We start from the raw sequence: 16,328 nt of genomic DNA, 5'->3' as shown, positions 1-16,328 counted from the left end.
CTCTCTTTTGGTTTCCAGACAGGTAAGTTCTCTTGATTTTCAAATGTAAATTTAAGCATATCATGTCTTACTTGACAGCGAGATGGAGCCCCCTTTAGGAATTTTCTTGGTAAAGCATTGAACATCGGCTATGCACTTTGTATTTTGACATTTTCATAGAAGTGTCAGCCTTGCCTGCATTGTAGCTGTAGTGCTGGTTGTGATAAGGTGTCGTACAGCTGTGAAATGACTTAACACCACCTTATGTCAACAAGACTAATTGATTTTGTCAACTAATCGAAGCAGTTAGTATAATCCTGTATAAATGTTGATATAGGAGTATGTCGGTTTTTGTGAAGAGCTGCCATGTAGTCAGTGCCATGTAGCCTTACATGATATTATGGGAAAGTGATATTAAAGGTTGTGAGACTGGATTTGTGTTCATTTTGTTTTTATTTTCATTGATACTCAATAATTAGACTGGCAACACTGGGAATTTCACATCTAAAACAGTGCCGCCATTAGCACAGTTTGACTTTGAGGCCAATCAACGATTTGGGTTGCTGAATATTTGATGGGATAAAACACTATGAAATCGTATATGCTCTGCAATTTCCCCGTTGCTGCCGAGAGCCAAATTGCCTCTGTGCATTGGCCTGCAGTGGACGCCTTGTAGCAGCAGATAGAGCGTAATCTTCCTCGGGCCAATTTTCCCCCAGTTATCCAGGGATGAGCTGAGCTGAGCTGAACTGAGAGACCCACAACCCCAAACACACACAAACACAGAATACACACATACAGGCAGGCACGTGTACGGAGCAATATGCATACATGCTTTGATACCGATCAGTATTATTCTAGGTCTCAGGAGGCTCTTTACACAATCGTAAACCAAAGATATGAGAGCGTGTGCAAAGCCTGGGGATTTGGTGACAGAGAGTAGGACAGAAAGAGAGACAGATAGGAGGTGTGGGAGTGTTAGTCTGAACAATGCTGGTGTCAGATGGTTATTGTGAGGGCAGCGAGGTAAGCAATTTTCATTATAAGCCAATCGAGGCAAAACACACTGACAGCGACTCACTTGGCAAGTAGCATTGTGAGTTTATTGTGTGTTAAATCCTCCTGCGTTGGCATCCGGTTAATACTCCATCATAGCCATGTCAATGTTAAAGAGATTAGTCTTGCTCTTCTTCGTTTTTTCTCAAATGCAGAGTATTCAAACTGTCATAGAAAATCACGCGCACACACACACACACACACACACACACATTATTGTATAACAGTGAGTGTGTGTGCTTAAGGTGATGATCTTTCTGCATTGTTGAAACATCTCTGCATCACACACACATACACACACACACACACACACACACACACACACAAAACAAAGCTACTGAATCATTCGGGCCAGACATTTAGTCATTTAGTGAATCACCCTCAGACGGCCGCGTTAGACGGCTAATCGGATGCCGAGCAGCTGCCGAGCCTGATTACAGTCTGATTGTGGCGCTGATATCTGTGGCCTATAGAGCGCTGACCTCTTTATAACAAACTCCTGCACACATGCAATCCACATTATCCTTGATGATGGTATTGATATGGTGTCTGTGCAGCAGGTTGTCTCAGAGAACCAAGAGTATAGAATGGGGCGCAGCTATAAATAGTGTTAATCTTAGATTGGTTGAATGCAGTGGACACTGAATCATCATGGATGGAAGGGGTGGGTGGAGGGTGTGTGTGGGAAGGATTTGAGAAGCTTGAGAAATGAATAAAAATGAGCTAAATATCAGTGAGCAGAAAACAAAATGAGTATTAGCAGATGACTAGCATCAACCCAAAACAGGAATTTGAGGCTAATGTGGTCACAGGCTCACTGAATCGGGACAGTTAATTAAAAATAAAAAAAAAAAAAGACCATGCAACATCTTTTTCCTGTTAATTGCTGTGAGGAATGGCCTGTCTGCTTTAAAGTTTGAAATGCTATGAGATGCTTTTTGCTGACTTGTGAAAATTGGCTATTTGCGTTGTTCTAGCCTTCCAGATCGCTTGGTCTGGCTGATCTCCTCCAACCTCTTGCATCAGCAAGGTGTTTCCTCACAAAGATCTGCCACACACTTTTTTACTGTTTAAACTCTAGATACTATTGTGCATGAAAATCCAAGGAGATCCGCTGTTTCTACTATACTCAAACCAGCTCAATCTAGCACACAACAACCAGTCAAAGTCACAGAGATCACATTTGTCCCACATTTTAATGACCCTTTTTGAGCTCTGTCTGCATTAGTTAATGCATTGCACATGATTGGCTGACTGGAAAACCACACAAAGTAGCATGTGCACTGATCTTTCTCCCATATGGCATCGCTCTGCTCAGTTTTTGTGCTGCTGTATGATAATGTTGTTCATAAAAGGTCAACAAAGTCAATGTAAATCATTACAATTTAACTGCCCAGACATTAACAGATATGTGCATTTATGTTGATTAATCACATTTTATTCACGCTTAACCAGATGCTATACTAACAGATAGAATTTTATTTTGTTTTGAATTTTATTTATACACAGATATGCAGTATGCAACTTGAAATAAAAACAAAACAAAACACCTACTCCTTCTTAGACTGTACATCTAAATAACTACATTAAAAAGAAATGATTTTATTAAATTAAATTATTTATTATATTAAATTATTTATTAAAAAATAAAATATTTCTAAATTAATAAGAAATACAATATTTGTAGAATAGAATATTATTTCAGAATGTACAAAAATAGCGATGTACAAAATGTGCAGTTTAGTAGCTGTCACAGTACAAAATTAATCTTTTTTGCAATTATTCCTTTTCCCATTTCTGTTTAAAAGCGAAAAGTACTAGAGGTCTAATACAATCATTTACTAGCATGTCATTTGACATGCTAATTTAACTGTCATAAAAGCAGGTTTTCTATGCCTAATAATGCAAGACTTATTGATGGTATATGACACTTGACTGCTGTCTGTCATGCACCCTCAATGCAATCTTGCATTTATTAATTTGACTGTGCAATGATTGTGCAGACCCTCCTCCCGAAATTAAATCCTGGCTACAGTGCTCCACTCCTATATTGGATTTAAGAGCACTTTCTCTAGATGCATGATGTATGAGGATTTCTTTGGATGTATAAATTGTTAAATACTGCAATTTTTAAAATGATTGCCAAATGAAACCAGGCATATCTCATTTGACATTAACATTGGCCTGATGTTGCTACAAATCTACATCATAGGCTGAACATTACAGGCTGCACAAGATACAGAGTTTGCTTTAATGGTGGTGCCAATATTTTAATCTTTAGGCAAAATGCAGCACATCATCCACAATCCATACATTTTCAGACACATGAACAGCATAGCTGATTCACAACTGGTGACACCCACAAAACTCCATATAAGGCAACAGTCACAGAGCAGAAATGACTTTGACAGATGTAGGAAGTTATTTTGACTCACGTCTATGCCAGTAGCACTATCTATTATTCAGCAGCATAACAACCCCTTGAAAATCTTGAGCCAAATGACAGGAGAGGAGAATTAGATGTGAATCAAGTCGGTTGAAAAGATGAAAATGGTTTGACATGAAAACAGAGGGGAAAACACAATCTATCAACTTTACCCAGGAAGGAGACACCAAGCACACCACACAGAAAAAAAAAACTTTTTTTTAGATTTTTATTTATTTATTTATTTATTCAAAGGAAATTGTTTCTGCATTTCTCGGGCAAAATGTGCCCATGCTCCCTGCCTGCAGACAGAAAAGGCCTTTTTTTTTCCTTTGGAAAAGCAGGAAGTGTCATTGTAGGCCAGATGATGGCACACCAGGGTGTGTATATGGCACATTGCAGCTTGAGATATACCAGACTTATCGGTCACTTAGTGCTGGCTCTAATAAAGTGTTTGCACAGCATTAGATGCTGAGGAAAGAGGAACTGACTCATCACAGCCGTTCCAGTGCCATGCTTAATTGTGTGACTGGTCTTATTTGTCTTCATGTAAGGATTCAAAATGTGTTAAAAAAATCACTTTATTTCAAAATTAATTTCTTTAGATAATGACTTTAATATGAATGTCACAGTGAATTACAACATCCATTTTCCAGTGCAGGTCACATGCTCACTTCATGCACAACTCCATATCGCATGACCGTGGGCATATGAATCATACTATTGTCTAAATGTTATGGGTATTTAAGTCACTTGTCGCTCTGTAGTCGTTGCCACCTTTATTTAATGATGATGTTGCAGTGTCTCGCTGTTTCTCATTCAGGTTTCATAGTGTTTGTGTTTTATTCACCTCACTGTAAATATATGGAAAATAAATAAATCAGCCTACTCCCTCTACTACTCATTTCTAATGATGAACTGACTGGCTTTCACAAAATATTCATGGCATTTGTGTATTACTGAAATATAGAAGCTATTTACCAGTACACTGGCATTCAATTCCACCAGGGGAATAAACAAATTAATTATTTTATCTGATATAAAATTTGTCAAGACACTGTTGGCTCTCAGTGTGAGATGTTTTTGCCTCTGTACAGAATTGTAAACCTTATACAGAATTTTAGTGGCTGAATTTTATATGCTTATGAACAAAAACCTGGGGCATTTCTGAGAGCAGAAAGGGCTTTGATATCAACATTTTCATTGAATAGATAAAACATTTGTGGGGTAATTTTTTGTGTGGTTTTGGAGCGTCTTTATGATTATATTGCATTAGTTTATTACATTATATTAGTAGGAAAGGAAAGTGTAAAACCAGAAAAAAGAAAAACTACAAATTCTTAAAGTCTACTTTTATATGAGCAATTTAAGCAACACTGTAGAGTGTGCAAAGATATCAGTGGTGATCAGATTAATCACCAAATTAATATCAAATTAAATTCTTTAAATATGACAGCTTCATCTGTGTTTAAAGGTGCAGTAACTCATTGCAATTTATACAGTTTGCTCTGATCAAACGAATACCGAATGTTCATACAAATGATTTAGAAACAAATCTGTTTGTCCCCAGATTAATTAATAAGCCCAATTTTTGCTATAAATATAAATAAAAATACAAAGGATTACACATTTTTAATGACTAAATCTTAAATGATGCACTATGCAGTAAGAAAGTGACCGTGTTTGCATCAGTAGCATTTTGTCTACTGTTAACTGCAAGAAATGTAGCCATGTTCTTCATTTTAGATGAGGGTGTTATCAGTTATTCCCTTTGTCCCAATCATTGTTTCCTTTAATGCTTTACTGCCAAAGCAGTACAAAGGGTGAGTCAAATATATATTTAAATGCATTTACGGTGCACTTCCTCTCTCTCTCGCCTTCTGTCCTCGGCTCTGCATAGCTCCCTCCCTACTTCCTTCATTTTAACAGTTAGCTAAATGCACTAAGATGTCTCCGCTGTGCTTCCATCTCATCAGAATGCTGTCTCGCCACGGTAGCTGCCGCGTAAGCGAAAGCTCGTCTCAAGTGTTTGGACACTGAACCAGCCAGAGTGTGAATTACGCTCAGCTTATAGCCTGCAGAGGGTCTGACAGCTGCTTTGTTCTCTGTGCCTGACCTATAAAACTTACAAAAACATACCCAGAGCTATCATCAGCTCATAAGGGGAAATTTTAGTCTTGGTATCAGGAGTGGTTTTCGAGGAAATTACACAGTGGACTGGGAGCAATTTATTTCTAGGGTGTTTTTGTAGTTTGTAGTGGTGTATGCTCACTGGATGTTTTCATTGTTTATTTATGTATATTTTCAGTCGTCCAGGTCGTACTCATAGTCATAGAGAGTTCAAAGGGAACCTGAGCATTGAAGATGTTTTTCTACTGATCAAAATGGCTTCATAATTTATGTGGGGTTAATTACCAATGTGTAAAAAAAACACATTTAATGACAACGAAGATCCATGTCTTGTTGGTATAACCTTTTTTATCAACAAATGCAGTATTCAGATGGCTCAGTGTAAGAGCTTTAATTTGTTAAAAAAGTATGTCACACCTGTTTCAATATTTTTGACCATTGTGAAAAATAGAATGGTTCATACATGACAGATGCATCTAGTCTCATGACAGATACATCTAGAACACACTGGTTTAATCCAGTTTAAAAATGAGCAAAGACAATGCAAACGTATTTTCTTAGATTTCATACATACAAAGCTGTGAGATGAAGTACGAACTGTAACCCTGCCTGCAGTCATAACCGTGAACTTTTTAACTTAATCTTTTTATGCAAATTACTGAAAGAATTGTGTGTGAGAGAAAATGTCATGCAGACAGATACTGTATATCTTTTGGCTCCAGTCAGCAGTGTTTGCTTGGACACAGATTTCTTTCAGTGTCTGTTTTTGTCTGTGATCATTGAAGAAGATCGAACGTATTTGAGTTCGCATTAAACTCAGACTCTGTGAAATATTCTTCTGAAGAGCTTTCTTTGTAGCCACTAAAAGTCAATCCAGCTTCATGAATTGGCACTATTATGTATGTAGAGCTACTCTATTGCATACGTTAGAAGCATTCAAACGATCCACCATTGTAGTTTTATATATCTGCAGCATATATATACATATATATATATATATATATATATATATATATATATATATATATATATATATATATATATATATATATATATGCAGTAACACCCTCAGTGTATATACTTAGTATTCAAGAAGACTAAGAAAACTATGGTTTGTAATTATATTATCAGTCAAATACAGGCTCTGAAGCTATACATCACTCTAGGCTTTTGATACAATATCACACTGTTAATGATATAATTCCTGAAATCAATAGTTTTTTTTTTCTGCTTCTCGGAAAAAGAGGTAAAAGAGCTTTTTTCAGCTTATCACATCCAAAACTTAATTGAGTTCAGGGAACATAATCCCTTTTTAATGATTAATCTTCAGACGTTTTAAATGTGATAAATTGTGCCTGTCTTCTTTTTGCACCTTTTATGCTTCTCGGCAGACTTTAATGCTGTAAGTCATCACACTCGCACTGAATTGCTCATTCCAGAACGTTCTTCTTCTTCCTCCTCGTTTCTTCAGGCGTCCCTTCTAGCCCACGGAATGTCATGTCTATTGTGAACGAGACGTCGGTAATCCTGGAATGGCATTCGCCTCGGGAGACCGGAGGCCGTCAAGACGTCGTGTACAACATAGTGTGTAAGAAGTGCAGTGCAGAGCGGCGCGCATGCTCGCACTGTGATGACAGCGTGGAGTTCACACCGCGACAGCTAGGCCTCACCGATACTCGGGTTTTCATCAGCAACCTGTTGGCGCACACGCTATACACTTTCGAGATCCAGGCTGTCAATGGGGTGACCAACAAAAGCCCGTATCCAGCGCAGCATGTCTCTGTCGACATCGCTACTAATCAGGCTGGTAAGTGCATACAATGTTATTTATAATCAGACCTAGGGTTAGCATGATTTTTTTTTTTTTCTTTACCATTTTATCCTTTAGTTCTCATGTATCATAATTTTGTTTTAGATTCTTTCATTCTTATGGTGTAAACACATAGCAGATTAGACAGTAGTTTATTTTCTAGCACTTCTGCCACAGCTGCTGTTCCAGAAAATTAACCTTCTGACCAATCAGATGTATAGAATGGAATTTAGTATAAATCAGAGCATTACCTTTGAGGGTTTATAGGCAGAAAATTCACTAATATTTTTATTAAATAGTCAAATATGTTCCCCAAGGCTTGAGTCTGGGTCCAGTCCTCTTTAAACTTTTATTATGTAGATAGATAGATAGATAGATAGATAGATAGATAGATAGATAGATAGATAGATAGATAGATAGATAGATAGATAGAAATCTTTATAAAATTTTCAAAATACATTTCAAAACACTGAATTCTGAGAGTGTCCCCAACTTTCTGAAAGTTTCAGATGTTTTTATTCATTCACCTTCAGTAACCATTTTATCATGATCAGGGTCGCATGGGAGCCAGACACTATCATGGGAAAACTGGGCACGAGGCGGGAATTCATGAATACATCATGAATGGGACGTCAGTTCATTGCAGAATGTGATTTTATGTATTTTTTATTCAATTCAGGGTTTTAGCTACTGTGAGGTGGAACATAAATTCAGATTTTTACTCAGATTTTTTTCATAATGTGGAACATCTAGTGTTAACACAATTTCATATAAGGCTTACACAATTAAATTTCATGTTAAAACATGATTGCTCTTTGATGTTAATTGTGTTTTCTTCCATCTCCACACACACACACACACACACACACACAGTAATTTGTGGATCTATGCTCTATAATAATGATGATGGCAAAAAATATAATAATAATAATATTGTGTAATAAATTTTGAGCTTTTGAAAGCATCACAAAAGTTTTTTTTTTATTTTAGTATGTGATCCAGTTGTGTCAGGAGTGCACACTTTTTCAATATCTCAGAAATACTCCCATTGTATATTTTCTATTCAGGTCATTTGTCCCAGATGACTTGCTTTCGTGACAGTATGTGTATGAAGGAATCTATTGCAGATGCACCTCACAAGCCTACAACAGAAGAGTGGTCATGAATGGTCAAATGCAGTTCACTGTCTGCTTGTGTGTCGCTTTTGTGCAAATAAAGTTTCGACACTTCAAAAGTCTGTCTTTAGCAATAAGTGTCTTAAAAATAATGCACATACATTAATCACAATGTGACAGTCCCAGCAGTGAGATGTCATTCCTCCACCGTTCTCTCTGTCTCCAAAGCTTAAATATGCAGCTCTAAATATTCAAGAACATACTCCCTGCTCTTGTCTCCTGTCCTCCCATCTCCGGTCCTCCAGTCTTCTGTCCTCTCGTCTCCTACCGTCCTTTCTCTGAATGTCACTGATTGTAGGCTCATATCCAGAAGCTTTACTCCTTTAATCTGGGATGAAAGAGCTGCAGGGTGAGCCATATATATAATAACTTTCCCTTGAGGGTAAATGACAAACTTCAAAATAAGGTCAGGAAAACTTTAAAAAAATGCATCTTGGAGATGAATCCGAGGTTCATGGATGATTTGCTGTGCACATTTCCTCATATCTTTGTAAACAAGGAAGGTTCAGTCCTAAACCGTGAAGTCATGGTTTGTTTATGATGTGTGGCTCAGCTAGCACTTTGTAGTTTCTTGTTTTATTTACACCTACACTTCACAAGTGTTTTTGAAAGTAAAAAATACTGCAGAGCTGCGAGTTTGATCCAGATTGCAGAAAAGTACTTTTGGTTTCACGTTCTATGAAGCACAACGACTTTCCAACCTTTACACTTTTTATGTTGGAGCACTTTGTTTTAATTCCGCTATGCATTATTCCTCAAAACCATACACCATAAGAGCAGGCATCACTTTATAAGAGACATATATACAGTGGGTAAAATAAGTATTGAACACGTTACCATTTTTCTCAGTAAATATATTTCTAAAGGTGCTATTGACAAAATTTTCACCAGATGTTGGTAACAACCCATGCAGTCCACACATGTTAAGAAATCAAAACGTAGATGTCCATTTATGTCCAAGTTATGTCCAAGTTATGTGTAATTACATACTGGGCCATTCTAGCAGCTTTATTTTCTTTCTCTGAAACCAATCGAGAGTTTCCTTGGCTGTGTGTTTGGGATCATTGTCTTTCTGAAATGTCTACCCTTGTTTCATCTTCATCATCCTGGTAGATGGCAGATTTTTATCAAGTACATTTTTCCATTCATCCTTTCCATTCACCCCACCCCCTTCTTCCACATCTTCCACAAGTATTTTGGCCGGTGCTTTTGTCAGAATTCGTTTCTGCCACTTAAAAGATGCTCTGAAGAAGTGTCAAGGTAACAGGGGAAAGCTTTGAGTCTGTTAATGTGAAATAACATCACATTGTTTCATTTAGTTAATGTTAGACAAGCGGTGCATCCCAAACCGCATACTTATGCACTATTCTTGGCATTGTAGTAGTGTAAATAGTGTGAGTAGTGCGTTCAGACTGAAAGTTCAGAAGAAGTGCACTTATTTACCCAAAAAAATGAAGTGTGGAATGTTGGACACTTCATGCACTCAAAACTCACAGCTTTGCTTATGTAGGGGAAGAGGGGCTGGACTACCGGCACTGAAAAATTTCAAAATGGCTGACAACAATCCGGTGGACAAGACGTCTTACAAATGTCTATTAAATTAGCTCATATTGTGAGATTCATTTTAATAATTTTAATAAGTCAGAGTATTCTGCTGAAGCCAGCAGTGTCTCATTATATTGACTGGGAAATGGCTAATACTTCCTGTTAGTAAAAAAAAAAAAAAAAACTGAACCCTGCTAAAATTCATACACAAGATGGTAGGGTACTGAATGCATAGTGTAGGATTTGGGATTTGGGACTATACACTATAGTTAACATGCATAGTGTAAGGGCATAGTGTAGGATTTGGGATTTGGGACTATACACTATAGTTAACATGCATAGTGTAAGGGCATAGTGTAGGATTTGGGATTTGGGACTATACACTATAGTTAACATCAGTTTCTTTGCTCTCAATCTTGTGACACAAGCCATATATGTATAGCAACATATCAGACTTTTACTCAAAGCATGTATCTATGAGATGCACTTCACAAATGTATTTTAACCTAGCTAACCTCTACACCTATGCTACTTGAATGAGATCAATAGGTAATTCATAATTTTATCTCTTTTTTATGTTTTTTTTTTTTTGAGCACCACACACTTCATGCATAAAATATGTCTCCAGGTATTTTCAAAGTGTGGAAAGTCTCTGACGTCTCAGTTAAAAATGTTTCCACATTTCCAGAAAACACAGTAACGTGCAAGATTAATTTAAAGACACAATTATTTATTATAGGTTGGATTGAATTCAAGTACAGTAGTGGAAGATGTTAACTTCCACTAAAAATATCGTATGATAAGTTAAAATATCGTATGATAGTGTAAAATGTGGCATGAAAGTGAAAGTTTAATATGCAATGCAGCAAAACATTGATTTTCAGTTATATGAAAGTTATTTTTCATATGCTTGGTGGCAAGGATGGGATGACAGTGGCTTCATGGTTAGCATGCTTGCCTCGCAACTCTGGGATTAGGAGTTTGATTCCTGTCCCTGTGTGTAAGCAGAGGTTGCATGTTCTCCCTGTGCTTCAGGGGTTTCCTCCCCCAGTTCAAAGACATACATTATAGGTTGATTAGCAGCTCCAAACTATCTGTAGTAAATGTGAGTATGTGTGCCTTGCAGCAGGTTGGCACCCCATACAGGGTTTACCCAAGTCCCCTGGGATAGACTTTCCCCTGGGACCCAGTGTAGGAAATGAAAAGAAAAGAAAATGAATAGATATATGGATGGATAGATTGCGCTGTGCCTATGAACATCATCTACACCATCCATGAATTCTTTAAGCCACTTATCCTACTGGGTTATGGGGAACCTGGAGCCTACCCCAGAAGACTAAGGGTACAAGGCAGGGTACACCCCGGACAGAACGACAGTCTATTGCAGGATACAATCACACACAGCAGATAATATAGAGACATCAATCAGCTAATATGCAGGTCTTTGGACCAGGGGAGGAAACCGGGATACCCACAGGAAGCCCCTGGGGCATGAGAAGAAGATGAAAGTGTGAGGCAAGTGTGCTAACTACCAAGCCACCATGTCCCTACAGCAATTTGTAAAATAACTATTTCAAAATTCTACTGTTATTTTTTTAACTGTTCACTGAATTTTGCCCCACACACCACTTACCTATTACACATCTTTGTGGTTGGCAGTCCTGAGCTTATATTCCTAAATCATTAACTATACTTCTAATTCCTTGTAAGCCATAAGCATTATTATAAACTCTATTACTGCATGAAAAAGCTGTAATTCATTATAATGTTATGTGGTGTACTGCACAAAGTTTATGATTAATAATATCCTGGGAATTGTTATCAAATATTTTTAAATCGTATAAACACTCTTCAGTGATTGCTTCTGAAATATTGTTAATTGTTCTCAGGCTATTGTTAATTACTGTATAAAGGTTGTGTAGTACACCACAGAGCATTATAATGAAGAATGACATTCATTCCAATGATTATTTGTCATGTCCACTGCTATATCGAACTTCAACTCCCAGCATATACCTCAGCCTTCAAGCCACACTACCCAAAACACACACACACACACACACACACACACACACACGCTCTCAATCACCATGTTTCTGATTGAGAACACCTGTGTTCGTTCAACCACTCTCACACTCTCACACACACACACACACACACACACACACACTCGTAGCATACAAAAAGGACTCTCAGTAAACACACAACCCATGAAGTATTTGCTCTGTACCTTGTGTCACCACATTACCAAGCTTGTATTTATTGACTGTGTTTCTGTTTTTTTTCTCTCCTTTGCTAGTCCTGATTTTCTGATATTTGTTTTTGACTTTTCTGATGACGATTCTGCCTCTCGATTTGGATTTTCTGCATTGTTTATATTAAAGTGATCAACCTGCAAACTCTTAGGATATTATTTAACAGAGCTAGATGAAGCACATGATTTTTTTTTGTCTGTTTAGTTTATCTACCAGTGAAACTAAATTACCAATTACTTACCTTTAATGTTAATAAATGAATGATTACTATTACGTTTCCAAAGAATTGCTAATGTTGCCCCTAGCTTACTAATTAGCCATAATTTTAAACATTTATCAAAAGCTTATAAAGAATTACCAACTTACAGAAGCACCTTCTATTATGATTTTTGTATATGAAATTGAATAGCTAAACTCTTTCTGTTTCTGTTTTTTGAACTGTTATATCTTTAAGCTATCTCCACATTAAGCTGCCCCAGATATAGTTTTCTGATGCTATAGTAGACAGTGTCCCTAGTTCAAGCCCACAATTCCACAACATTCATGGCTTTTATTTTCTGTAAAACAAACTGAGCAATCCTCATCCATCTGAGCCCAGTAACCACACATGCACTAACAGAGAAGAGTGTTCCTCTCTGTTCCTCCTGCTCTCCCATGATGACAAGGCCTTCAGGGGTTGTGTGTGCATGTGTGTGTGTGTGTGTGTGTGTGTGGAAGCTGAATAGCTCTGACATTTCCAGCTAACTGGAAGTTAACTGCTGGTGGAAATAACCATGGGGAATATTTGCAGTGTGAACATTTCCAGAGAGTGATTCTTTTTCTTTCTATTGCTTGGTCTTCATGATCTAACAGAGTGGTGTTCTTTGTGTAAATCGTACCCCGGCTGAGATTCTGTCTGGGGAGCAGCTGCTGCTGGTGCTAGACCACTGACCAAGTGGAAAATTTAAATGAGGATTTATTTTATTTTATTTTTATTTTGAATTCTGACTCAGGGCTGTGGGGTAGAGAAGTACATGATGTTGAACATTTATTATTGTTCCACTGCAGGGCTGCTGCAGATGGGCAGTAGAAGCATAGAATGTTCCTGTTAATGGAGATTTTCTGTTTTCGGTCTTGAGCACAAACTAATTGGAAGGATCATGTCATTCAATGTGTTGGTTCCAATATAATAGAATAGAAAAAAATCTAAAATAATTGTCACACACATATAAAAATAGAATGTATTCATTTGTTTGTTTGTTTATTTGCATACTTTTTATCAATTTGTTTTAATTATTGATTTATGTATCTATTTATCATTTTAATATCTATCTATCTATCTATCTATCTATCTATCTATCTATCTATCTATCTATCTATCTATCTATCTATCTATCTATCTATCTATCTATCTATCCCTTGTGTAAAATAAATTTGTTATATTTGTCTAGTGGACATTATTTGATCTGTGTGTATGTGTTTGTTTTGTTTTGGTGCAGGTAAATTAAACCTAATTAGTGGAATAGCTGTTGTTGACTAGCTTGACTGGCTTTTAGGTAACTGGAACATTTAGCCGTCAGTGTGTGGTCATGCTAATAAAAGGCAAAACACTCAGAAGCACATTTAAGAGAGCCGCTGGTATAGAAAAGAACCAATAGGAGCCATTATATAGTGCTGAAACAGATTCCATTGTCTGCTGCCAGTACTTTATGGTAAAACCGAACTCTGTTTATTTGTGACTTTTTCATGGTGGAGTGAGTGGCTCAGCTTCACTCAGTCTACAGAATCCCTCACAGACTTCAAGAAATAGCTTGTTAAGAGGAAGGTGTCATTGCAGATTTTATGTTGCATTTATTTTTCAATTATGACAGACATACATGTAATATTATTTTTTCTCACCACTGGCTTGCTGATTGTGAATATAGCTCAATATTCTGTTTTTAATTCCATTTTCTGGTGGCAGGATATATTGATTAAAGTGCTAAATATAAATGAAATTGAATTGACAGTGGCCAAAGGTTCATGTGATGACTTTCAGTCAAAGTTGTTTCCTTAAATTCAAAGTTCTTTGACTGCTCTTGAGGTTATAAAAATGTACTAAACTCTCAGTGTAAAAAAAGAAAACTAAAAAAGGACACATAAGAAAACACCTAGAACCTTTCAACCATCCTTTTTCCGCATGTGTGAGTGTGTGTATGTGTGTGTCAACTTATATAAGTATTTCAGCTTTATATACTTATCTATTGAGGTGATAGTTGACCCTATTGCTCAGTTATACACTCAGTCCACTCAGCAAGCCCACATTAGCCTTAGATTGCACAAATGTCTGTTCAGAGAGTGTTCAGATATTTTTCTCAGGCCCATGTCCTTTAATCTGCATGATGTCGATCAAGTGGTTCGCATCAAAAAGAACAATCTGACATGTGATAACTTTTTTGAAATCTGACCTTACAACTGTACTTTTTTTTGCATGTTAAATAGGCCTAGAAAATCCATTAGCAGTTGTATTTATGACTTGAGGTTTTGTACTGTAGACAGATGCCTGACTGTGAGATTAGCATTTAATACATGGATTTTTCCCTGTACACATGAGCAACAAGGCGCATTTACATTAGGGTCTGTGATATTTAAGGTAGTTGAAGTCATCATGTTGCCTCAGCCAACTTTTACGGCTCAAGAGAAATTCAAACTGTACTTTTGATTGACTTTATTGTAGATTAAATGGTTATTTAGCTGCCTGTCTGTAAGTGTGTGTTGCTGCACTCAGCATCATTCCTCTTACGCAATGTCAATGTCAAATACATTCATATAAAGCACAGTAAAAATGTATTGTAAAATAATAATGATAATAATAATAATAATAATAATAATAACAGGAAGAAGAAGACTCGTATAACAAATTTAAAATGACTGTCAAGCTATTGACTGATTTTAATCCTCCTTTCTTTTTTTCCATCATCTTCTTCCTCACATTAGCTTTGTATCTGTCTTTCAGTGCTCCATCCATCTCCATTTCCTCATCTGCCTCCCTTCTCCCTCAATTTCACTCCCTCTTTATGCCACACTTTCTCTTTCCTTTTTCTGCCTCCCTTTTAGAGCAGAGTGATAGAGAGAGGGGGAAGTGTAAGGCTGGATTGTCCTTGCTATCAGGCAGCTCGCTTGGTGTTTGTGTGTCACACTCTAAATGGAGCCCTTGACAGATAGATGTTTAAGAGCGACGTTAGCCTCCATTGTTAGTGCACGGTGTGGCTAATGAGTCCTTCTGCTTTTAAGCTGCACTTGCCGCATTTATGCGCGTCGAGCTGGCGCTAATTACCCTATCCTGATGGGGATACCTGCCACAACTCAGAGAGGTGTGTGTGTGTTTGTGTGTGGACATCAAGCTTTTAGTCCTACAGGGCTGTGTGTGCGTTCGTGTGTGTGAATGGATAGGTTAGGGGCATTTTAAGTAACATTTTAATCAGGATTTAATTATAGCTATATGCACTGGTCCTACATGGATCTTAGCTCAGTGGTTGGCATACTGACAAATGGTTTTATTTTCCCACTTAGCCCATGTCCACTGTAAACAATCGTCAGGGTGCCAGCCGATCCTGTCCCCTGCAGGTCTGGTGAGATTGACATGGCTGCCTGTACCTTGCTTTTAGCCAAGCAGAGAATAGCCTCAGCATGGAAATCGATGTAATGTCCTTTTTTCATGACTACACTGCAAACCAGGCAAATTTGACTGATGTATCAGATGACACACCAGACTTTTTCACATAGTTTTACTGCTTTAATCAAGACTCTTTATTATACACACACACACCGATCAGACATAACACTTTATATTGTGTGTATAAGTAGAGGCATGATCTCCACAAGACCATGGTCCTGGTATCATCAGCAGATCCTTTAAGCTCTGTAAGTTGTGAGGTGGAGTTGTTCGTCCAGTACGTTCCAGAAATGCTCAATCAGATTGAGATCTGGGGAAT

General features: G+C 37.4%; 1 protein-coding gene across 3 annotated transcripts in view; it reads left to right on the top strand.

Moving 5' to 3' along the window:
- The window catches only part of LOC131371026 (ephrin type-B receptor 1-B), a 315,677-nt gene that overhangs the window by 199,281 nt on the left and 100,068 nt on the right, over nucleotides 1–16,328 (top strand). For 2 of the 3 annotated variants that reach the window (XM_058418732.1, XM_058418731.1), the window contains exon 5: nucleotides 7,062–7,397. The exons of the other annotated variant lie outside the window; for it this stretch is intronic. In XM_058418732.1, coding sequence (XP_058274715.1) covers nucleotides 7,062–7,397 — 336 coding nt within the window. The remainder of the gene's footprint in view (nucleotides 1–7,061; nucleotides 7,398–16,328) is intronic. 3 annotated transcript variants of the gene reach the window in all.

This window comes from Hemibagrus wyckioides, linkage group LG20 (genome assembly GCF_019097595.1).
Source record: "Hemibagrus wyckioides isolate EC202008001 linkage group LG20, SWU_Hwy_1.0, whole genome shotgun sequence".
Taxonomy (NCBI): Eukaryota; Metazoa; Chordata; class Actinopteri; order Siluriformes; family Bagridae; genus Hemibagrus; species Hemibagrus wyckioides.
The sequence above is the reverse complement of the archived record's forward strand: the minus strand, read 5'-3'. Positions and strand labels throughout refer to the sequence as shown.